The 26,665-nt window shown below is 33.5% G+C and overlaps 1 protein-coding gene across 9 annotated transcripts in view; it reads right to left on the bottom strand.

The window, feature by feature from the left end:
* Positions 1-26,665, bottom strand: part of SYNE1 (spectrin repeat containing nuclear envelope protein 1) — a 575,153-nt gene that overhangs the window by 112,046 nt on the left and 436,442 nt on the right. For all 9 annotated transcript variants that reach the window (XM_069069647.1, XM_069069646.1, XM_069069648.1 and 6 more), the window contains 12 exons: positions 23,453-23,609; positions 21,819-21,950; positions 21,322-21,477; positions 20,556-20,765; positions 14,780-14,881; positions 12,259-12,378; positions 10,277-10,477; positions 7,671-7,844; positions 3,862-3,993; positions 2,874-3,070; positions 932-1,064; positions 339-521 (listed from right to left, as the gene is read on the bottom strand). In XM_069069647.1, coding sequence (XP_068925748.1) covers positions 339-521; positions 932-1,064; positions 2,874-3,070; positions 3,862-3,993; positions 7,671-7,844; positions 10,277-10,477; positions 12,259-12,378; positions 14,780-14,881; positions 20,556-20,765; positions 21,322-21,477; positions 21,819-21,950; positions 23,453-23,609 — 1,897 coding nt within the window. The remainder of the gene's footprint in view (positions 1-338; positions 522-931; positions 1,065-2,873; positions 3,071-3,861; positions 3,994-7,670; positions 7,845-10,276; positions 10,478-12,258; positions 12,379-14,779; positions 14,882-20,555; positions 20,766-21,321; positions 21,478-21,818; positions 21,951-23,452; positions 23,610-26,665) is intronic.

The raw sequence follows: 26,665 nt of genomic DNA, 5'->3' as shown, positions 1-26,665 counted from the left end.
AGCAAAATACTAAAAAAAAAAAAGAAGAAACAAAAGGCACACACTGCTTGATTTTTGGCACTTTGAAAGTAGTTTTTTGGAATTCAGTCAGAGCCTAAAATGCCTTTTCTATAATAAATTGTACTTAAGATATTACTAATTGATGGAGTTGTTTCCCGCCTCCCCCCCCAGGCAAGAATAGGGTTTAGTGGAATAAGATAAGGTTTATGTGATGGTAAGATTGAAAAGAAAGAATAATGCATTTATCTATGTTTTTAATCAATATTTTTCCCTCCCCATGGACATATTTATTCAGCCGTAGGAGACTAAAGTGACTTAAGAATGTTTTCATTATGTACCTGATGTAACTTTTCTTGTACTACTGGAATGTGTGCCAGCAGTTCTGTCCACTGACTGTCAATCTGTGACAGCCCTGAACGCAGCGCTGCTGTGTCCACTTTCTTCAGTCGAAGGAGTTGATTGCCTGTGCTAAGAACTGAGGATTTTTGGGAGGACTTTGCTTCAACTTCTTTAGAAAATTCCTAAATGAAGAATTAATTGGGAGAACAAATGTTACACAATTATAAATGCGTTAGTTCCACTAGAGGAGGAGTTATGTTTAAGAAGGGTTTGCCATTAGATTTAATAATTGACTTGTACGTCTCCATACTACATCAACATCTCACTGGGAATTATAGAGCCAATAAAAAATAGCAAAGTCCTTGTCTTACTATGGAGGCAACATATTTGATGAGAATATCATTCTAAAACAAAATTAAAAGGGAAAATTTGAGAATAGAAAGATAAGGCCATTTATGTTGACTAAGGATTACAAGCATACCACAAGGTAAGTAACCACTGTTTGGTTTACTCAGGTTTACATGACTGATGGAATCACACAGACAGAAGGACCATATCTAACTAAATGTCTCAGACTCTTAAAATGTCTTACCAGGAAAGAATTCAGGTGATCTCGAACCATTTCTAATTCTTGTGGAACTGTCACTGATTGCTGATTCCAAAATTCTAGCCTGTCCTTTGCTGACTGCAGCCAATGAATGAGTTCAGCAGATTCACTTTGGTATCTGTAAGAAAGTTAATGACAGCAAAATATATAAATGTCCATTGAAGGGCAGCTAAGGAAAGAGTATGGTGCAGTCAGAAGGCCCATTTTTGAATTTGAACTCCTCTATTTACTAGGTGGGTAATCATCAAGAAGTCATTTAAATTCTCTGAAGCTAAGTGGCCTTATCTATAAGATGGGGATAATAACTTGCACTGACTGACTCATAAGGCTGCTATGAGGAAAGTACTTAATAAATGTTAAATTACTGTTATAAATTATTAATAAATGTAAGTTAATTATACATAGCAATATCATAAATTATGATAATAAATTTATATTTAGTAAATAAAAATAATTAAAAGCAAAAACTATTTTCATTATTAATACAAATGATTCTTGCTTTTATTTTGACCCCTAGTACTACTTTTTCTTTATAACCTATGTTAGCAGTTTTACCAGAGAAAGCAGCGAACTGTTAATGAAAAAGCACATGAATGAGAATAACAACATATATTATCTAGTCTTGGATCTGACTTCTAGTTTTGCTACTTGTGATCAGTGAGATAAAGTCATTCTAATTTAGTTTCCTCATATATGGAATTAGAGGATTTGCCTCTAGATGATCGAAATCCTATAACCCAGTGAGTCTGGACAAGTCACAAAAGACAAAGGCTCATTATATTTGAACTTCCTTACCTATAAGTGAAAGATAAATACTATTTCTTTCTTGCTCTTTAACACAGAGATGCCATTTTACTGGCATAAAATGAGAAGATGGCATCTTGGAATACAATATGATATTTTGTTGCTGTTGTTTGTTTGTGGGGGGGGATGGACATGTGATTTTACTGATACAGGAAATTCTGAGTATGGAAATTCCCTTCACTAATGTAAATCAGAAAGCAGAAGCAATAGGTTGAAGATGCAAAGGCAAATTCAGGCTTGATGCTATAAATTTTTTTTTCAAAATAATAATCCAAAATGTAAGGTAGTAAGTCCCCCCTTTGGTGGAAGGCTTCAGGTGATTGGGGTAATGAGTTCCCCCTTCAGTGGAACCAATTTTGGGTTATGTTGCAGAGATTTGTTTTTTTGGAGGGGGGTGGTGTATCAATTAAATTGGTTAGCCTCTGATACACCTTTCAATTCTGAAATTCTATGATTCATCTGTAGCTTATGGCTGAAGTGAGTTGCCTGGGATACTAAAAGCTTATGTGAATTTTCATGGCAACACAGCCAGTCTGAGTCAGAGACATGACATAAATCCATGCTTTCCTAATTCTAACATCAGTCATCTATCTACCATGGGATTATAGATCCAAAATTAGAAAGGACCTCAGATGTCATCCGGTCCAATCCCCTCATTTTGTAGATGTGGAACTGAGGAGCATGAAGGCTAAGGGACTTACTGGAGGTCACAGAATGATTTTATCTTAGTTCTTTTGAGTATAAAGCCTGTATTATTTCCCTTGTATGTACCATGCTGCCTCTCACACGCTAAGCTGCCTCTCACAATGTGGAATACAAAGAGAAAATATTAATTTACACAGAACTATTCTGTCTGCTCCTCACTTGTTTCCTCTTCAAGCTGTTCTCTTGGCCAAATCAACTACCATTTTTCAGTCCATAAGATTTCCTGTGATTCTTTTTTTCAGTCGTTTGGAAGGTATTCCTTTATTAAAGGACACAGGCACAAAGATATTCTAACTCAGTCCTAACTAGTTTATCACTTATACAAAATGTGCAATAATGAATGCCTTTGATTTTATTTAATAGGAAAGTCATTATGGTCAAAGACCTTTGATCATGTGGAGTTGACATATATTATTACCTTGTCCAGTGTTTCAATATTGTCTCCAATCTGTGCAGTTCTTTAGTAACCTTGTTGGTATTATTTAGCCAATGTTCTCCAAGGTGATTTAGCTGGCTTTCTAAATCTGAACAGCTAATTGAAATCAGCAGTCTTTTCCCATCATCCAGTACTTGGTATAATTTTGACTGATATTCAGATAAGCTTGATTTCAGCCGCTAAAATGATATAAACAAAACAAAACAAAAAACAAACAAAAACATTGGTTCAGCAAGTTTACAGCTTATTTTTTCCCTTATTGAATCTTATACCTTCTCCAGTGCCCCACAGTATCCTTCACTGATGTGAAGCCTAGTTATATTCTGTGCTAACAACCACAATGAAAACGTCAACTTTCCATTTATAGTGAAGCTCTAATCTTCTCCTTAGTTTTCAACAAACATTTACATAGTAAATACAGGCATTTTCCAAATCCAACCAATTGAAACTTATTTAGCTAATGATTGGGTTTCAAGATAAACTGGAAAAAATGTGCATGGAAGAAAAAATTTAGGAAATGTATATAGTATGAAAAAAGAAAACTAAAGGCTCTCTCCATATTATTTCATATATCATGTGTGTATATGTGTGTTTTATAATGAATGCCCTTGATTTTAGTTAATAGGAAAGCCTTAAGGTTGAGAACCATACATGTATGTGTGTAAGCATATGTATATATGTGTGTACATATCCATCTATGTGTATCTATGTGTGTATATATAAATATATAATAGGCGTATGTATAGATAGTCATACACATATATAAATATATGTATTCTCCAAATGGTCAACTTGATATTAATATGAAGTTTCATTGCTTTTCATTCATTGCTTCATTAGTGTATAATTTAATACAAATAAAAGTACATTATTAAAGCTTAATTTTATTTTGATTCTATGATTATGAGAAATGTCTAGTGAATCTTTGGTTCACTATAAAATAAAAATATTTTTTTCAATGATAACTAACCTGGTATAGTGTTATCCGGTCATTTAATCTTTCTTCACTCTCTTCCACCAAACCAACACTTGGGATGCCACTTTCAACTGCTTCCAACTGTCTGGTGAGTTCTTGATAGTCATCCTCCAGATGGGACCAGGTCTAAATAGAAATTTAATATATATTGTTATATTTGTGAGATAGAAAGGTAAGTGATGGTGAGAACTTGTTTGTAACAGATATTCCTTTCTTTTATATTTCAGATTTACATAAAAATTAAATTCCATGAACTTCAGAAACTATTTAAAAGCAATTTTTGATTTGTTTGTCACATTTTAGGTTGCTATGGAGGAAGATAAAGTACTCAGAAGAAAGTGAGATAATTTAAAGTTTGTGTAAGATTATATATTAAGTTTTATTGTATCTCTGAATAGCTGATAGTCTATTTTACAGATGAAACATAAGAAATACTGACCAAAACATCCTAACTGAACATTAACCATGTTTTAGAGCCTGGAGACAGGCAAAAGAAAGCTAAGAATAAAGTCAGAAATCCAGACCATGAACAAAGTTTGGCATCTTTGTTCTTACTATGAGCTCATGACCACCTGTGATTGGAGAGCTTCTCAGAAGCCTAGCCAAAGATACAAAGATCAAGTTCCTATTTCTATGAGAAAACACCCTAAGTCCATCACCAGATAATCCATCTTGGCTCAGGCAGACTGGAAAGATGATTATTTAATAAATATATCATTTGGACATGTAAGCCTGGTGTGGGGTTTTCTCCTTTTTCTCTTTTGCCAAACATTTGGAGAGACCTTTGCTTCCATGTGTAGGAATTAAAATGGAGAGAAGGTGAGGATAAACTGATCAAGTGATCTCATTTTAACATTTCTAGAATTCATACAAAGAGCTCCCATTCAGACTGTTGTAGTGAGTGGCCCTTAGTCGGACTTCTACAATTCCTAACACTGCTTTCACTTAGTTTTGTTCCACTTTGCATGACTGTCCTTCCCCATTTTCATCAGAGGGATCATCATTCATGTCTAATTCTCTAATTTTCAGTTAGGGTCTATCCTGGACCTTCTCATCTTCTCTCTCTCTCTCTCTGTTCTTTCCTCAATGTCCATGGGTTCAGCTCTTTGTTGTTGTTGTTCAATCATTTCAGTCATGACTGACTCTTTGTGAACACATTTGGAGTTTTCTTGACAAAGATCCTGGGGTGGCTTGCCATTTCCTTCTCTAGCTCATTTTAAAGACAAAACGGAAGCAAACAAGGTTAAGTGACTTGCCCAGGGTCATATAGATATTAAATATCTGAGGATGGAATTGAACTCAGGGCTTCCTGAGTGCAGATCTGGTGCTCTACTCACTGTGCCACCTAGCTGTTATCACTATGCAAAAAAGAAAAGAAAAGAAAAATTGAGGCCTATAAATCCCTGTAGCTCCATATCTATCATCTGAGAATTCATCAGTAGTTTCTTTAGTCCCTCATAATCCAATGTCTATTAGACACTTTGAACTGGATGTTATATAAATTGTACAAAATTGCACTCAGTACTTTACTCCTAAAACCCACTGTTCTTTCTAATTTCTCCAATACTGTCAATTGTACCATTATTATTCTAGCCATAAAGTAGATTTTGCAACTGAATTATTCTTAATCCCTTACTCTCTATCAGTATTTCTCCCTATATCAAATCACTCACCAAGTCTTTTCAATTCTGTCTTTCCAACATTTCTGACACTTATCCCTCTTTTTTGCCATTTACACAGTCCCCTCCCTCCCTTGACCTTCCCCAGTTTGGACCCTCATTACTCTTTTCCTGGATTAATAGCCTCCTAATTGGTCTTCCTGTTTCAATTCTTTTTGTTATGTAATCTATCCTCCATAAAGATTTCAAAATAATCTTCCTAAAGTACAAATCTGACCATGTCAAAGAAAAAAATTCCAGTGACTCTCCCTTGTCTCTATGATAAAATAAAACCTTGTTTAGCATTTAAAGCTCCTCACTATCTGGATTTAGTCTAATATTTTAGGTTTATTTCACATTAGTTCCCTTCATATATACTCTGTGGTCTAGTCAAATTGACCCATTTGCTGTTCCTCATAGAAACCATTTCACCTCTCAGCTTTCCCTTCACACCTCTACTTCTTAGGATTTCTAGCTTCCTTCAAATCTCAGCATAAGGGCCATGCACTACATGAAACCTTTCCTGAACCTCCCAGAAGTTACTGCTTTCAACTTCCCTAAAATTACTTTATGCAAATTTTTATTTAGTTCAGTATGTAAGTATCGTTTTCTATGATTGAATGTAAGCTTCTTGAGGGCAGGAAATTTTTTTTTTAATCTTTGTCTCTGCAACCACAATGCCTCGGTGGTTGGCACATAGAAGGTATTTAACATATGTTAGTTGATTACATGCAGTCATGCATATCTACTGTACCTTCACATAGTAAATGAATTGGTATATTGTATTTGAGGAAATAAATTCTTAGAAGAGATATTACTATTAAAACCGAAAAGAAGTTTTAAAATGAATATGTGCTATTAACCTTACATTACCATACAAACCCTTTTACTTTCTACTCAAATGTGATTTCAGTTTCATTGTGAAAGATCATTGATGTTTATCTACAAGGTGATTTATAAAAAGGCTCAGCAATTTCTCAGTATGAAGTCTTCATTTGTTTACTTAATTTAAGCTTCCTAGAGTCAACATTAAATTCAATTTCACCACAAATCATTGTTGACTGGAAACTTCCTCCTTGGAAGCACAAAAAAAATTATGTATTGCAGCATAGACATACCAGTGTTTGTCTAGAGAAGGCAGTGAGATGAAGCAAAAATTAACATACTATCTATGCCATTCAAGTGTACTAATGATGGTGCAGAGGAGTGTTGAAAATACCTTGTGGAGCTGACAAAGGCAAACACCCAGAAAAGATTGAGACCATGATGCCAGTCACTGGTAGCATATTAGGGCTGTTTTCCCCACCTCTGTTTCTGAATTTGGTAGACAATGTGCTAACAGTTCAGTTTCTATTCCATGTCAAGTCCTCAACAGGGGTAATAGCATTCAAAACCACATTCTGTGCTAATACAGTCATATGCTCACCTGGTGGAATGGGAATGGGAATGTGAAGATCTTTCCTGCCCCTTATGAGGCCAAATGTAGTCACATGGAGCCCACAGAGGAAGAAGCTTGCTGAAAGGGTGGAACAGGAAGGGTGGAGCAAGAAGGAGATGAGAGACAGCACTAGCAGAGCTGGGAGCAAGCAGTGTGGAGGCAGAGCAGTTAGCATGAGTGAGAGAAGGGCATATTTGCTTAAGGTAACCTGTTTAATTTTCAAAGCCTGATGGAAGGAAGGCTTTGGGATGTCAGTGCTTGCTGCATTAGTTATGTGTACCAACTTCTTGGTTGCTATGATGGATTTGGTTTTCTGGTGTTTGAATAAATGTTTTGGTTCTGTCTTCCATGTGGAGAGTTTGTTACATTTTGTGATTCAGAACTACACCAGCATACTCATAGCTACTGTGGGCACTGTGAATATTGCATTGGCATTATACCAGGTTTTGGCTACCTTATTTATAAGATTAGGGCTCTATTTAATACTTTCTTAGGACTCACATTTCTGAAGATTATAAAAGTATGGAATTGTGCAAAAGTCCATCTGTAGTAGAACCCCAGGGAAAATGTCAACAACAAAGATTGATTAAACCAAGGTGCTCCTCTTTAAAGTATAAAGTAGGCTTCATGGATGTCCAAACCTTGCCTAAATGGATACCCTTACATTTGTTTACAACAGAAAAAGTAAGTTAAAATGAAGCTCTCACCTCAAGAATGTATTCCAGTTCTACACCTCTCTTGTGAGCCTGCTTTAGTACAGCTGAAGCCTGAGCCATCAATTCCATGTGGACCTGGTTTTCCTTTGGGATGGCCAAACTGATTATCTTCCTGGAAAGTGTTTCAGTTAAGATCATGTGGGATTCAAGACCCTGAAAATACTCCTAGAATTTTTCAGAAAACAAAGAATTCACAAATCTATTCACATCTTACTTTTCCATTAAAATTTGCTTCCAATGAGAGTATTGACAGAATTGGGTTAATGTGAAAGAATATTCAGCTTGAGCAATGTAACAATATTCCAAACTCACTGTCAGCATCACAGTCCAAATCCCAAATCTGGATTACCTCAACAATCTTATGGCCTCAAGAATCCTTCCACAATGCTGCCAGAATGATATTTTGGAATTGAGATCACTTTTTATGGAGTACTTCCTACATGAAAACTTTCAACAGCTCATAGTCTTCCACAAAATGAAGTCAAAATTCTTTAGTTTCATGTTAAAGACCCTTCATCATCTAGTCTACTTTCTTTGCCCAATCTATCTCCCATTATTCCATTATACAAACTCCTTGCTCCAAACAAACGAATCTATGCACTGTTTCGTGGATACCTGCACCAAGTACATTGTCATTCTATGTTTCTACTCATAGGCTCCTTTTCTGGAATATTTCATCTCCACATGCTCTAAATTATTTCCTTTTTGAAAGCTCTAACTCTTCCTTAAAGACTAAGATATTTAGTTGTCTTCACTGTCAAAGCATAGTTTTAACTGATATTAAATTTGCAGGTCACTAAAGCATTCAGATAATCTGTTGTTGGAATTCCAACAACATCCCTACAAAGCCAGGTATCCAGGCTCTAGCTGAACACTTTCAATTATGGGGAGTTTATTGTTCTATGAGGCAGCCCACTTAATTGGTAGATGATCCTAAATGTGAGAAAGACTTTGAGCCAAAATATGTCTCTTTATAAAATTTCTATTCTTTTGAATTGACACTCATCTTTCATTATAATGTCAAAGACTTGAGGGAAAAGAGTAGCTCTGTAAAGAGATGCTTCCATGGTAAAATGATAAAACTTTAATAAATCATAAAGGTTTGGATGCAAGTACCTAAAAAAATGAAATCTGAAAAATTTTACCTTCATGATGCCACCCCAATCTGAATGCAGCAGATTATAGGGCACCAGAAGAAAAAGTAAGACAGTTTGGCTAAATATGTTTTCTTTTTAAAAAAATTACCTCATATGTAAGGCATGCTACCGACTGGGTTTCAGTCACATTTATTTTACTTTTAGGCTGTCATCCATCATAAATAACTTCTGAATACAATATTCCAAAGCTAAACTAGTAATTTTGCAGACTAAGGAAAGTTCATTAAACATCCCATCAGTGTTATCAGTTTAGTAACTGTTAACTCTCTACTTTGGCACACACAAAATCCCATTTGTTAACTTCTAGTCAAATGGACCAAGTATAATTAGCATGAAACCAGTACGGATTGTATCTGATTACATGCAGGCTAAAAGCATTTCCCATTAAGTATCTGGAAATAAACAAAGAGGTTGTTTTACAGTTTGTTTAGTGATCTAGTAATTTCTATGATCTTGGTTTCTCACCTCAACCAGAGGGAATGCTCTCCTAAAGAAGTCACATGGAACAGTGGGAAGAACAATGGTCTTCCTGGAGAAGTTGGAAAGGCTTAGATATACCTATTTCCTCATATACTTATTAGCTGCATGAACCTAGGCACTGTGCTACTGTAAATTCCAGTTTCTTCCTTCATAACATAGCAATAGTAAGAATATTTTTATTGCCTACTTCATACATAGAAAATAAAAGTTCATTAGCAAAATGCATTGTAAACCTTAAAATGACTTAAAATACCAATTTTCATCTTGCCATTTTTCTCACTCTTTTTTGGCTATCCTTTTCTTTCATTCTATGTAACCATGTGGAATGGACATTTAGAGAAATGGGAATTCTATTTTCCCAGGAAGATATCTGGAAGTTCAAGGCAAGAGAAAGAATAAACATCTTTATCTGTACCAACACATCTGTAGCTATAATGGAGGTGGGATTCATCTCTGAGTCTAGGAAGGAGTTCATTCCTAGGGCAAACAGGAAAACTGTTGCCGCCCTTGGGCTGGAGAAACCAAGAAGGAATATGTTTCTAGAGGTAAATTGTGAGGGAAAAAAAAGGTAATTAGTATTAGCAGATAAAATAGACTTGGGAATATGGATATGGGATGAGATTAGATTCTCTCTAAAGAATTCTGTTCTTTGATTACCTTCCATTGAGAGAATGGAGATTGCCAGTAAGGTCTTACTTTTTGATAAATTACTAAAAAGTTATGCATTTCAACTTAGAAATATCTCAAGATCCCATTTCAACTAATCTGCAACAAATCTTTGTTCTTTCCTCTTTCAATGGGCTTGATCTACTTTTAATGTTTGCTTTGAATAGTAAAATATAAGTAAAAAGAAAAATAGAGAAAGTAAGAACTCAAAAGATTGAGAGTATCACGTTTTAATATATAAATGGCTGTGTGTAATAATAGGTATTTAGAAACATGATTGTGTTTATTTTTTACCTTGTGCTTGTCAAGTAGCTGTTGAACTTCTTCTTTGGAAGATACAATCATTTTTTGGTCTCCTGCCATTTTTTCTTGACCAGTTTCCAACAGGTCAGCCAGATCTTGCAGAGCTCGTTCGTACTGACTCTTAAGGGCTAGATTCTGATTTAGCCCACTGCGCCTGGAGGCAATGACCATCATCAGTTCATCATACATGTCCTAAAAGAACAGAAAAAGCAACCAATTTCATTTGATATACAGACAAATAACAGGCTAAAAACATGTCACTTTATCAAATGAATGTGACTATATCATGCTTACTTATCCACAGATATCCTAGAAGGGTGGGGCAACTGATTTGCCTTTAATTCATCTATAATATTTACAAATCATGTCCAAAAAAGAGAATTTAATGTTTCAACACTTCAATAAATCTGAGTGTGGCCTGTGAGGAATAATATAGGTCTGATAACAGCTCTACCAGTGATGCCAAGTATCAGTTAACAGGGGAATGTAGATGTGGCTTACATTATATGACTTTGGGAAAGCTATGGAGAGGAGTAAAAAGGTGGAAATTTGGTTTATAAGAAATATAGCAACAGAGAGGAAAAGACAATTATCACGAGTCGTTAGAGAAAGTTTATACGGTTTCCTTAACATCTTACAGACTCAATTACAACATCATTTTGTAGGGCTTCAAAGAAACTAATTTTTAATTAGTTCAATGGGAACAAAGAGAGATTTTTAAGGCACTAAGGCAATATTTTGTTAACTGAGTGGAGTAAGTAGCTATTTGACTTGGAATTGCATTTTAGTAGGGGATGATATACCAACCACGGAATTTTTAAAGGATGTAGTCAATTAATGTATCATATTAATGTTTATGGAAGACCAAAAATGTCCAGTATGGTAAAACATAATGCTCATGCTCAGTTACAAGTATGTTACTTGACTTTATTCCCTCATGTTTAAAGACTCTGGAATAATGATGAAAGAAACTTAGAAAGATATCCACATAAGGAATTTTGAAATGTTAGGTGTACAGATGAAGCCAACTAAACGAACCTTTCTTTTTGTTTAATAAGGATGTATTTTATTTCCCTAAAAGGACCTGTGGATCTTAATTGCATTTATGTATCCCTTTAACACTATTGTAGTAAGATATACAAAGATAACTCAGGGTTTTATTGGCAACTATTTGCAGACTTTTGGAATACAGAAACTGCTCTGCCAACTTTGTGTTTAATAAAAAATTCCATTAGCAATTTGTGGCAGCCTCATATTTTCACATCTGTGTCAGGTTTTGGGTAACCCATCAAGAAAAAAGGTCTAGGAAAGAGAGCCTAGAATTTTCAGACCTCTTGGAATGATCCAGGGAGCTCAGTTCAGAGTTTTATAACTTCCATTCTGAGTGATGTGTTGGTTTTGTGACTGATACAAGGTTCAGATACATTATTAAGTATTCTAAAACTTACAAAGACATGGCTATATTTGTAGCTGTCAAAGCTATTATTAAACAGAATACATGGCAAAGTACATAGAACGAGTGTTCCTTTTTCTCTAAAAATGTTTGGGGGCAGGGGAGGAAATACAGATAGAGAGTGTCCTATATAAGTTTTCCTTTAGTACTAGATTGGGTTAATAAGTGATATATTTTCCAGGGAACGATATCATGTGAAACATAAAACTATTTTCAAGTAAAAGCACAGTTCTGAAAAAATTATGAAGGAAAGAAAAATCCTAAAGAGCCATTACTGAAAGAAGTTACAGAAAATCTGATTCATCAATTAGTACCTAAGTAACATGTATTTCATTACAAAAAAAATCAAGGAGGTAATGGAGAGACTGATTTTTATTAATATGAACCCTGAAACATTAATAATTACAGTACTTTGTTCAATTTAATTCGACATTTAAGTATATAGTATATTTAGAGTACTAAGTGAAGAATGGAACAAAACAGAAAATGTGGATAAAATGGCCATTGACTGAATCTTTACCTGGAGTTTAGAGAGGTCTTGCACAGTGGGCTGGTCAATCTGCAACTTGTCACCACGTTTCTTTAATTCAATGATACTTGCATCTAATTCCTTCAGACCATCTTCAGCCTGCTGTATTGCCTGAATAAAAGAAATTACATTTCTTTGTAACATTCATGCAATCTCCATGGCCATTTAATTGTTCTTTGAACCCCAACCTTCATTCCCATTTTTAAATGGTGTTGTTTTTAAAAAAAAATACATGAAAACTATACTATCTATTATAGGGAGAAGGGAACAGCATCCAATATGTAGATGCTGGACACCTTAATAGTAATATAGAGGTTTTAAAAGCTAAGGAATAGTGTTCCAATAGTACAAATAATGTGTTTCTGTTGATTAAGTACTTCAAAATGGAGTGTAGATGAGAAGAACAGATGAAGAGAAAGCTTGCCTATATTACTTTTATTTTTGCTTTTTTTTTTTTGGAGGGCAATTGGGGTTAAGTGACTTGCCCAAAGTCACATGGCTAGTAAGTGTGTCAAGTGCCTAAGGCCAGATTTGAACTCTGATCCTCCTGACTCCAGGGCCAGTGCTCTATTCACTGCACTACCTAGCCATCCCTCTTATATTACTTTTTTTTTTTGCCTTTTTGGAGGGCAATTGGGGTCAAGTAACTTGCCCAAGGTTACACAGCCAGTTTTTTTGTGTGGATGTTAAGTGTTTGAGGCTGGAACCGAACTTGGGTCCTCCTGACTCCAGGGCTGACACTTTACTCCTATATTACTTTTAAGAATACTTATTGTTTTTTCTATGATATGGTGAAAACTTCCTGTATAATCAGAAAACATTTATGAAACAGTTTCTTCTTTGGATTGGTAGCAAACAGATGGCTTTGCCCTCAAATAAGATATATTCTCTAGTACAAATTTAACTGGAATTTTCTCACCTGCATGGGAAGATACTCTCTGGAATCAAATGGGGGAAAGTATTTATTAAATATCTAAAATATTTATTAACAATGGAAAGGTCACTGGACCTGGAGTCAGAAGACCTGAATTTGAATCCTGGCTTGGTTGTTCACTACCTGTAAACCTACTTCAGTTACTTAGGGATTTTTCTATATAATCTATCAATTAAGGTTCTTTTTTTTTTACTCTCTCATAACCCTTCTACTCCTAAAATTGTTCAATTCTATCTTCTGCTATGAGGGGTTACAGAAGAAATATAAGATGTGATACACAGTCTCATGGTACTTATCATCTTCTTAAGAAAAAATAATGATGGGGCTGCTATGTGGCACAGTGAATACAGCACTGGCCTTGGAGAAAGAAGGACCTGAGTTCAAATCTGGCCTCTGACATTTAACACAAAAACTAGCCACGTGACCTTGGGCAAGTCACTTAACCCCAATTGTCCTAAAAAAAAAAAAAGAAAAAAGAATGATACACATGAAACACCTCAAAAGCACCATGGTCAAGTAGGAAAAATTGGCTGAGCCAGGAGATCCGAGTTCAAGTCAGTTCTGCCACCAGTTGCTGTGGCATGAGACAAATCATATAATCTCTCTAAGTCTCATTTCCTTAATCTCTAAAATGAATCCCTGGACTATCAGGGATCTTTTTGGTCTCTTCTGGCTTTACAAGTCCTGATTCTAATTAGAAACATTACAAAAAGGCATATAATTGTGCACTAACTAATTATAACGGGACATATGGGTTACAGGAGCTTAACAAAGGAAATAATTAGTCATAGAGAAGCCTTTATGGCAAGGACATTACTTAAATCATGCTTTGAAGACTTTATAGGATTTACATCAACAGGAAGAGGGTATTCTAGGCAAGGGATTTGAACATGAGCAAAAGCACAAAGATTAGAATAAACATTTATTGTGCCTGAGAGAATCATAAAATGGTTGGACCAAAGTAGAGTCTCTTTATCCAGATGATAATCAGTTACTGCTGAGCAAAGACAGAATCTGTTCTTCAGCTTAGATATTTCCAGTAGCAGAAACAGTTATTCACTTTAGATACTTTGGTATTAAAATGCATGCTCTAATCAGAATTTTATTTTTTACTGCTTGTATTCCCTGTACATTTGATGGTGCCAACATAGATCTAGTTGTCTTTTTTACATTTATCATATATTTAACATTCATGGTGCAAAAAGATTATCTTAAATAATATGACAAAGGAATGCATATAGGACCAGAGGTCTTCAAAAGAAGGGGATTTTGCCTGAATACAAGTATTTTCTTCACTTCTAGGAAAAAAAAATAGAGCAGTGTCCATAAATTCTAGTGTACTCCAAAAACTTCCTGGAAGATGGAAACTAATCCTTTGGCCTGGTTTAAATAAGGCTTACTATTTCTTGGAAGTAAACATGTGGCATCTAGCTTTGGAGATAAAAAAAAGATCCATTTCCCCTCTCTCATAGGGCATATATTGATATTCTGGTGACTATTTGAGCTGATGTGCTCCAGAAGCTCTACATTATTTGTTACATTTGTCCTCCTTTTTCAGAAACAGGTAACTATTAATACCTCTATTTGTTCTGCTGCAGGCTTATCCACCACACTAGCCAGCTGTTGCAGAATGATGTATTTGTTATCTGCTAGTGATGTCAAAAGCAGTTTGAGATCATTCTGAGGAAGAAAAAAAAGTAACAGAGTGATAGGCAGGTCATTTTAGAAACCCATATAACCAACTACTCACAGATTAATGGTAGCAACTACTCGATCTCTGGAGTAAGAAGACACACATACAGGTCTCAGGATCACTGTACTATTATTGTTGGTTATATGGAATTTGACAAGTATCTGAAACTTCAATGTACACAAGCACAAGTATTGTATAACTTAAAAGTAACATGGTCAGTCAAAACTTTTCATTATGTTTGAACTTACGGTATCATTTATAAGACTGTGAAAAAAATCCATTACTTCTGTCCATGAAAAAAAAATCCCATTAAAGATTGGATTATAAAACTGTTCCTTGAAAAGACATGAAATTAGATTCCCAGAACAGCAACATGATACTTAATAATTACGTTTTATTTGTTGGTTTTGCTAATACAGTTAATATATACGCAATGTTTTTCATAAATTTAGGTGGAAGAAGTATTTAAGGTAACTGTAGGGATTTATGAAGGGACAATGATTTGGTTGAGCCTTGTGTATTCATTTCCCCAACCTAATTTTATTGCCCAAAATAGTGAATTTCACCCAGCATGGCCATGCTGTTCCTGTAAGGGAATAGACCATCAGGACATTTGTCCTAAACTGTTTTTTTTTTCCAAAGGAAGAATATTGAATTGAAAAACTAAATCACGGTTTTAACATCCTAAATTTTATTTGAAAAACAAATAGATATGCTTATTTTTTAGTGAATGAAATAATACTATAATAGCCACATTAGAAGAAATTTATGCCATGCCTGTCATGGTCTCTCTCTCTGTCTGATGAGTAGAGAATATGGCTAAATATGACCAGATTGCTAAACCCAGTGCTAAACCCAGAACTTTAAACACAGGGAACAACAAATCAAACTTCTGATGATCCACTATATTGTCCACTCTTAAAACTGAGAAAAAAGAACAGCTCATGGAGAGAAAAGGCAGAGTAAAAACACAAGAATGCTGAATGTGAAGGAAAAAAAGAAGAGAGGAGAGAGCATGATAAAGTGTCCAAGGTATTGAAAGGAACAACTATTTTAATTAGGCAAAAGACAGATTGTATTTGCAAAGAGAATGATAGACACCTCCTAAATATATGAAAACTGTCAAGAATGAATGAATCCATAGATTACAATGCTATTAGCAGAATCTTTGAATATGAAGTATTTTATCTTTCCACATATTCATTTCGATGTTTTTTCACTATATCTAAACAGATCCAAAATAAACTCAGTTCTCTACTGCACAGACGAAAGCATTAGTACAAGATGATAAAAACAGTCATATTTGCTTTGGGAATGAAGTATGTAGGTGTATAGTAGTAGCAAATTTGCCTTATAATTATATTCAGTTTAAGCTAATTGGATTGCCTTGCCTGAATCCCCCGTGATGTCTAGAAGGATATCTAACGAGTATACTGGGTATAAGAGAAATCAGTTTTATATTAAAAAGACTGGATCTGTGATTTCTATTTATTTATTTATTTATTTTTGCTAAATGGAATTCCTGGATGAAAAAAACTCCTACCTATGAGAAGTTAAGTGACTTGCTCAGGGTCACAGAGTCAGTTTGTTTCAATGATGAGACTTGAACTCAGATCTTCCTACCCCAGAAGCCAGCTCTTACTCTACAACTCTGTGACTGCTTCTTCTTAACTTAAAAAAATATATATCATGAAGGAACAAATTCACATGAATGATTAGATCTTGATTGTTTTATCTTTTAAGACACTACAAAAAAATTTCAATTGCATATATCTACAGATAATGATTTATTTTATTTCTTACCACCTTTGTTTAAGTTCCCACCTCCCTACCACCAGTCAATGGATGTTTATTCAGTGGGCAGTAGGGAGGAAATAATAGATAGCATAAAAAAAATATCATGAATATAATTTTATGCCACAATGAGAAATAAATTTGAAGACAGTTCCAACTTTTAAAATTAATGTGCTGACTCATCCATTAAATACACACTTGAAGTTTTTGTTTCCATTTTCAAATAATAGCTAAAAAATATTGGATAGCATTACCAGGAAATTTACTTTGGGCGAATTACAGGAGCAGACAATGTTAAAATATCAACTGATTATTTATAGTTAATTGTAACTCACAGGTAACTGTTTGAATACAGATAATGCATATCTGCATATTCAGTCTATCCATTATCTCTACTGCCTATTTGCATTTTTCCAAGAATTCATTTTAGTTATTATTGGTCTGGTAAAAAACCAGACCTATTGTGGCTATAAATAGTAGGGAAATGAAAAATGAAGACATATCATTCCCATAGGCATTGAATTCTGCCAACAAAGCAGGTATTTGGTACTTAAGGAGGATAAAAATGCTTGTGGCTTGACCTTTAAATCATATTCATATTGTAACTATTTCTTCCAATTAAATGAAAATGAAGTATTTTGAAATGCCATAGTTTTTGTACATGAGCTGGCCACTGTGTAACTGATTACCTAAAATATGTTCCAAAGTAGGGAAGGAATATTTGGCAAAAAAAAAAAACAAACAAAACCCCAAAAATAAGTAACAAAAAACAAGAAAATACCCCACACATTAAAAACACAATCTTTTTTAAAGAATATAATGAATAAAAATTATCAGGGTTATTTTGTTACTAGCTCTAGCAATTACCTAAAAAAAGATAACAGAAAAATATGTATTATAGGACTCCCAAAAGAGACTGACCTTTGGCATTTAACAAATACACAGTGTTAATCAATCTCCTCCTCGACTATTATACTAGAATTCAATTATAACCTACTGCATATAAAATATTGCTGTAAAGTAATGAGACATTCATTAGTGCAATGGTCAACTACAATTTAAGAGAACTGATTATGAAACATATGACCCCCCCCTTCAGAGAGAGTGGTGATGGCCTCAAGATGCAGAATAAGATATGTATTTTTAGACATAGTCAACATGGGAATTTATTTAATGTGAATGTTCACAATTGTTATAAAGTTTTTTTTTCTTTTTTAAATTTGGGAGGGAGGAGATGGGAAGAAGAAAGGGCCTAAGTATAGGCTTGTGAGAAAAAAGGAAGAAGTGGTCATTAAAGCATTTAAAAATAATTCGTGTAAGAGAATAGAAGGAATCAACTGCAAGCAGGATACCCTTGAAAGTTATATATTGACCTTATTATATATGTTAAATGAAATGTAAGTTTGTACATAACAGAGATCCACAAATTCAAAATTGAGGGGATACCCCTCAATTGGGTATATGACTGAACAATCTGTGGCATATGATTATGATGGAATAATATTGTGCTAAGAGAAATGAAGAGTGGGATGGTTTCAGAAAAACCTGGGAGGCTTTCATGAATTGATGCAAATGGAAGTAAGCAGAACCAAGAGAACTGTACATAGTAAGAGTGATATTATACAATGATCTGCTGTAAATTACTTAACTATTCTGAGGAATATAATGATCCAAGACAATTCTGAAGAACTTATGATGAAAAATGCTATCTACTTCCAGAGAAAGAACTGATGGAATCTGAATATAGATCAACACATACTTTTTGTAAAACTTTCTCTATTTGTCTTTTTTGGGGGGGAGGGGTCTGTGTTTTGTTTTATAACATGGCTAATATGGAAGTATGTTTTGCATCACTTCACATGTATTATCTATGTCAAATTGCTTCTTTTCTCAAGGGTGCGAGGAAGTCATGGAAGGAGAGAAAATTTAGAACTCAAAATTAAAACTACTTTTTAAAAACTTTTTTATACATAATTAAGAAAAAGAAAAGAAAAAACAAAAAAACCTTAAAAATAGAGACTTGCCATTTCAATTATAACATTCTCTTTTCTGATTCTAATACACACAAATATGTCCCAAAAGTCTTAATGCAGTTTTAACTTCATGGCATTTGTTACGTTTTTAATTAAAAAAAAAATAAATGAAGTAGACAGATTTCTGTAAATCATATGGATCAAGCTCATTATTTGATAATCCTAATTTTATTCTTACATCCTATTTTAACATTACTATACATAGCTAAAACTTTATGAGAACCTGAAAATCTACTTTCAATAGAGTTATTTACTTTCTGTTTCTCCGAACCTGTATTCTTAGCTACTCCTGCCCTTAGATCCTCATTACTCAGTTAACTAAGCTGACATGATATCCCTTAGTTAACAGATTGGACACAGTTCCTTAATCCTCATGGATCACTAGTCCCTTCCCCATCAAAGAGCTATCATTTTGCCTCCATCATCAACCCCTTGATGTTATATTTTGAAAACTATGTTTCAGAAATAACAGAGTTAACAACAACAAAAAACATTGCATGCTCATATAGTATGTTTTCTATATAGTCTAAGACCCTTTACTGTAGACATTTCTAATAACTGGGCAGGGCCATTCTGCTGTGCTAATTGAATTTATGGCAGGTCCATTCATCTTTAGTTTTAGAATACACCATGTATATTTCCCTTTTCAGTCACATTTTCCTATACAGCAGTGCTCTGGGAGGCTTTGTGCAAAAATGCAAGAGGAAAGTACACTGTCATAATGCTACACAACAATTACTGAGGTGCCATAAAATATGTCTTATTTTCACTGAAGATGAGGTTGTTAAGTATTTCCCAATATTTTCACAATCTTCACATTTTAGCAGTATCTTAAATTACATTAATTCTTTAAAATGCTCTAAATATATGATGAACCAGACTATACATTTGCAAATAATTTCACCATTCACTTTTCATATGTTCTAACCAAATTTCTCAGGGTAATATAACAATATAAAATATCCCTGGTGTTTCTTTTAGACTTTAGGAAGCAAAGTACTAAAGCTTAAATGAAGTCAACAACTATTTACTTCTCTCTTTTTTTATTATTCAGAAAATAACACGTTCCAAGAGCATGCTTAACAATGATCACAATTATAATTCAAACTCCATCAAGCCTACTTCCAATAATACTATCTAAATTATATCTATTATAAAGTACTTCTATCTTTATGACATCCTCCTATCAAACACTTAAATATTTTAAGATGGTGAATTTTATTTGCAAAAGGTGGCTTAATTTTCACTGACAGTTAAAGCTCAAATTATATCATCAGCCATTGTATAAGCGTCATTTCTCCCTATTCACCCAGAGTCATGGAAAGTGTCCAAGCATGTTTATTTGTTATATGCTGGAAATCTTGACTCAAAGTAAAAAATATGACAAACCTTAAGATCTGTAATTTTAAAAAATGCCATAAACTTTTAAATAGAGGTAAAGAGATTATGTAACTAACTCTTTCAAGGATATTTAGGTCTCTAAATTAAAATATTTTCTGATAATTTTGTAATGCATTTTTAAGTGTGTAGTAGTCAACATTTATATTAGAAAATTTCATGAGTTCCAATACAATTTAATGTTCTAAGCTCTCAAGCAATTCTAATTATCATGTGATTTCCCCATATCTCTATGAGAGCATGGCATTTCAAATTTTCTAATTCCGCAAGTTAATCACTGGGTTATATTCCTAAACTACTAATTATCAGTAATGATTTGGGCTTTGCATCAAACATTACATAACATCACTCAACTAAATAGTTTATTTAGTGATGATTAAATAGGACCATGGAACTACAAATGACTTTGTAGAACAAAATTTAAGATTTACCCTACCTGGAAATTTAGTATTTGCTGCAGTCTTTCTTTCATCTGATGACATCGTTGATTTACTACAGAATCTAACAAGGATAGCCTCCCCAAAAGACAGCCCAAAGTGTCTTCAATAACATCTCGGTTATCACCATTTTCAGGAAATGTTTGGGAAAACAAGTTCTTGTTCTTGTCCATTTCCTCAGACATCTCTTTAATATCTTTGGCAAGAGTCTGGAGTCATAAAATGGGAAATCACATTTAAGAAACCAAATACATTAACACACTCATTATCAACTCATCATCTCATTGAAAAGACAATGGACTACTGTTATCACTCAAACAATTAATTCAAGTTTTTAAACATTTTTAAATTTTACTTGACTTCAATGACCTTAAGATATATTGGAGTTTGTTAGGTGTACTTTTCTCAGTAAACATTCCCTACTAGGAATAGCTGCTGAAAAAATATAAAATAGTATTTAGAAATTCAGTAATTTATTTTTAATTTTTATTCATTATGTGGGTTTGTGATACGTGTACCAATATTTTCATAGGGAGTCCTTCAATGTTCTTTTCTCTTTCCTATGTATACTAGATTGAGAATTTGAATTCAGAATATAAAGGTTTCTGTCAAGTTTATGTTCCTAATTAATCTTTTTCATCATTTTCTTTGAAAGAATCTCTGATTTTCAGCTTACAAATATCTCATGCTTATATCTAAGATAAATTAATCAGAATAAAATTTTTTTTATGGCATGTAATCATGGAGGTGTGTTACCAAACTTACTTCCTGGTTATAGAGACATGTTTCCGTTTCTTCTGGTAAAAGAGCTGTAGCAACAAATAAATGTTCTTCCACATCATCTAGCCAAGTAGAGGTAGCTGAAACTCCATCATATAATTTTTGTTGCAAGTGAAAATTTTGCTTCCCTGTCCTTCCACTCTGGGGAAAGAAATTCAAAAGCAGAGGAAAAGGTCAGTCTTCCAATACATTTAAGTGATATTGGATTTGAAAAAAAAAAGGAATGTGTTCTCAATAAATAGTTACAATTAGATACAATTTTTGTAAGCACCACAAAATATGAAATATGATTCTTCTGTCTTTTGTTTCTTGTGTGGGAAGGAGGGGTATGATTAATATAACAATACTGACCTGTTAATATTCACTTTAGTGAACTTTGTTGGCTGGCTGCTAAGTATGAGAGACAGTGGGTGAAATCCACATTTTAAAAATTATATACATTTTTTTAAATAGAATTTTCAAGTAAACCAAGAATATAATACCTGAGATGAAACTTCTTCAAAAGCCAGGTTCAAACCATCCAGCAAAGATGTAACTGAAGATTTCATTTGAGCCTGTCCTTCCCCTTTGTACAGTGGCACAACAGTTAGCAGTCTATTTGGCCTGCTGTAAAGCTATATAGGAATAAAGACATGTTTAGGACAATTCTACAGTACTGTGTTAGAAACACACATGGAACAATTATTGAGAAAATAGTTCTTATCTAACTATTCAGGCAAAAAATAATTTCTATAGCACAGAACATACAAACTTTTGTATTTTATATTTATGAACGACAATACTTTCATTGATAAAAAACAAAAAAAAAAAACCCAGTAGCTTCCTAATATAGGAAGTTCCTTATTGTTCTACCTTCAGTTTCTCTTCCCTCAAATTCAACCTAACTCAAGTGTTATATCTACCATGAAACTATTCATTCACAAGACCTACCAAAAATGGTTGTTCATTTGAGATAATTTCTCTCAAATTTCCCTCATTTGAACCGCTTTAGCATTTATTTTCCATCCATGAAGTACTTAATTTTATACTTCTTTAGTATAAAAATTCAAGGAAGTAATAAATTTCCTTGTATTTTTTGTCACTTTCTACCTTCTCAATGCATATGTTTTGTGTCCTCACCTTGACTATAAGCTCCTACATGGTGGGGTCATAGATTATACTTCTACAAATTACCCCTCTACCATACCAAAGGCTGGGTGCTACAAATCAAGGCACTCAACAAATGTTTTTTGAATAAAAAATGAATAAATGGATATGTATTGTGAAGGCAAGTTTTAAAAATTTACTGTAATTTATGTTATAAAATTGTGCTTTCTGATATATCTAATAGTCATTATCATAGCTACCTAATTGCCAAATTATACTTCTAGCATTCCACCAAATTTTCTCTTCAAAAAGGAGTGGACAAAATTTGGGGGGATATGTTGGTGTGGGGGAGGAAGGGGAAAAGAAAAAGAACTCATTGAAGATGATATTTCAAGGAAAAATACGACTGTTCCAGAAGCTTTTCCAGACCACGGTTCTTTTGGCAATAAGAGTTCACAAGTCTTCTCAAAATGTAACGTTCATTTCAAAATTTATCACTTAAAAAACAATAAAAATATACATTTTATTCATAGATCCTAACTTGATCATCATTTTGCTAACTACGTTTAACAAGATGATGCAGAGAACTCCATCTCTTGTTCTGTTTTTCATATTTATGCCCTGGATTCAATTAAAAGGAAAAAAAACAATAATTATTTTGAAAATCTAGCAGTCAGATGAACTTATTTTTGAAAAATGATATTTTGGGGGGACATATCATATAATAATATTTTTTCTTTAATTTGTGGACTAAAACAAACATTTTTATAAACACAGTATAATAAAAGAGATGATGTTCATGAAACTGCAAATCTACTATGTCCAACTTGCTATTCTTTTCAAATTATACAACAAAATTATCATGTGAATGTCTTTTTTCCCTCCACAACAATAACACAAATCTTATAAAAACTCTGACAGAAATATGGTATGTTTCATTATTTCTCTTGGACTGCTACAATGCAATTATAAATAGCTACATTATTACACACTTCCAACAATCAATAACCAAAAAAGCAAACAAAGATACCATCTGCTCTCGTTCCTGCTCCACAGCATTCTGCAACAGTCTCTGCTTGGTACTAAATTCTTGATGAAGACTTTCCCATTTCATACGCATGTGGCCTTCTGCTGAGGTTTTCTCTCCTTCAAATGCCAACTCCTGGGATATTTCATCAGGCTTCTCACTATTAGAGGAGCAGATAATTTCAGCTTACAATTTGTGAAATAAAAACAATAACCAAAAGTAGAGATTATAAAGCACAAAAATTAACTTCTAAATATGCTATTGGGTTCTGGGCATTTCTGGTTATTAATTTATATGCAATCAATCAACAAACATTTATTAAGGATTTATTATGTGACAGGCTTGGCAATTTTCAAAAGAATAAGTAAAGACAAACATTTAGAAAAGAACAGACATTCAGCAATATTCTATTTCACAATACTATCACACAAGTAGCAAATTATTTTTTATATAAAACACTTCTATGTTAGTAATTTTGCATAAAAAGATTCAAATTAAAAAAAAGAATGAAAGAGAGTGAAAAATAGCATGCTTCAGTCTATATTCAGACAACATCAGTTCTTTCTGTGGAAGTGGATAGCATACTTCATAATTAGTCCTTTAGCACTCTCTTCGATCATTGTATTGCTGAAAATAGCTAAGTCATTCACAGTTCTCTCTGCACAACATTGCTGTGACTATGCACAATGTTCTCCTGGTTCTGTTCACTTCACTTTGCATCAGTACACATAAGTCTTTCCAATTTTTCCTGAAAGAACCCTGTTTTGTCATTTCTTGTAACACAAAAATTTTTCATCACAATCATATATCACAACTTGTTCAGCCATTCACCACTTGATGGGCATACCCTCAATTTCCAATACTTAGCCACCACAAAAATAACTGATATATATATATATACACACATATATATATTACAAATAGGTACTTTTACCTGTTTTTTGATATCAGCAAATTAATATTTTAAGATAACATTTAGGGATTAAATAAAATTTAATTCAGATGAAATGTCTATATGGCATTCAGAGCTCTCTACACAGCTGATACTCAATAAATGATCTTATTCTGATTAGAATTTTATCCATATCCTTGCTGTCTTCCTCATTACAATGTAATCACCTTGCAAATAAGGATTGTTTTATTTGTTACCCTAATGCTTACTACAGTTTCTAGCATACAGAGGGCACAGTATAAATGCTTGTTCATGGAGAGATGGATAGATGTTTCAAAATCAGAAATAAACCTTTATTTTTTTTTATTTTTCTAGAATTTTTGTGGGCTAGATTGTTGGACATATAATTCTACTCAATTCAATTCAACAATTTTTTTATGCTTATTGAATGCAAGGTACAATGTCAAACATTAAAGATACAAAGATCAGCTGATCAATCAATGAGAATTTTTTATACCCTATGTCTTAGACACTGGGAATTTAGACAAAAATGAAACAGTTCTTATCCTTGAGGAGCTTACATTTCATTAATGGGTACAGCATGTACATAGCCAGATAAGAGATATTTGTCTATGTAACTGAAACCATGTTAAAACTGTAAGATATTTATCTTTGATTACTTCCTAGCTGTCCTATAGGTATCTTTGCTTTGAATAAATAGCAGTGAAATTAAAGGGAAATATTTTAATTTCCTATAAAAATAGATGCATTTCATATATTTTCTCTTGCCTTGTTGAGAGTCTATAGTATGTCATACATATATTTATCTCCTGCAGTGTTTGCACAGTATTTTAGTGTCCCAAAAAGATATATTTTATTTGAATCTTATTTTGTTCAGTTATTTAGACATAACGTATTCAATGGTGAGTATCTGTTGGAAAGGAGATTATATGGTATGCTTTTCCAGATGTCTATGGAAATTATATTTCTGCTCTTAAGATGTTTATATTATACTGCTTTTTCATTTAATTTTCCCAAATAACCTTTGGAGAATTCTTGCAACACTCCCTTATCACTATCTATGTGTACATATACATATAGAAATGTATAGAGACATATGTATAGTATATATTATACATTTATATATTATTATTAAACATATAACATGCACATGCACACAAACACACACCTTTTGGGTGATGAGTCCTAATAAAAGGAGAGGGTCATACCCTTGGAAGTCTTTTCTTACATAAATAAATGCACATTTGATAATTTGATAGTGTTATAAAATGGTGAATTTAGAGGCTGAATAGAAGTGCTTGCTAATAAAACTCTCTTTCTATTTGTATGAGTTATTTACTCTCTAGTCACTGGATATATTAATTGTGGCATTTGTGAGTAGAGGAAGGGATGGGTTTGCCTATAAATGTGCCCCAGAGGCTTGTGGGTAGTGGGTGCATAACTAGGTACATAATTTTTTTTTTAAATAAGATATGAGCACAATAAATTTAAAAATGTTCTTGTAAGCCACCCCTTAAAATGAGTATTGCTTTACCACTGAGTTCTTTAGAGGAGCATTATTTTTATTGTCTGAGAATGTAATTTAGAGTTGCTTTTCCTTTGGGCAACTTTCAAATCAAGAGTATGTAAGACAGGGAAAATAAAAAAAGGTCTGTGGAAAAAATCAATAAGAGGTAGCTAGAAGAATCCATTTTTTGCAAGAGACTAAATGAGTGGGGGGACAAAGAAGGAGAGGGGGAGGAAGGAAGGAGGGATTTTAACAATTATTTTCAGTAAAGTGTAAATTGAAAGAATTACAGAGATATTATCTGAAATGTATAAAATAAACCTTAGTTATAGTCATTAGGGAAGATACTTTGCACCACGTTTCTTTTACCTATTAGCTACATTTGCAAATACTTAATGGCTTCCCCAATACCATAAAGCACGAAAGATGATTATCTAATAAATTACCCTTAATCACTTTTCACTATTGATTTTGGCACTGGGAATGTTTAATAAATTTTTTCCTTGTCTTATCTGTGGGCATCACAGCAATGATTTCTTCACTACATTTCCATACTAGTCTTTATTCTATGCTAGCTAAAACTCTCCCCTTTTTCATTTTTTCTAGTTGTAAACGTTCTAGTTTATTTTTCTGATTACCTTCTAGTATCTGATTTACAGAGTTATTTTATTAACAGTTTATTTTAATAGCTAGGGGGATGAGGACAATGATAATAATAGTGAATATTTATGTAGTGCTTTAAAATTTATAAAGTAATTTCTTCATTACAGTGAAATCATTTGAGATAGCTCTTGGG

This window comes from Petaurus breviceps, unplaced genomic scaffold (assembly GCF_028583685.1).
Source record: "Petaurus breviceps papuanus isolate PSGF00001 unplaced genomic scaffold, PetGlider_PUasm1.0 90784, whole genome shotgun sequence".
Lineage (NCBI taxonomy): Eukaryota > Metazoa > Chordata > Mammalia > Diprotodontia > Petauridae > Petaurus > Petaurus breviceps.
This window is presented reverse-complemented; position numbering and strand designations above follow the sequence as displayed.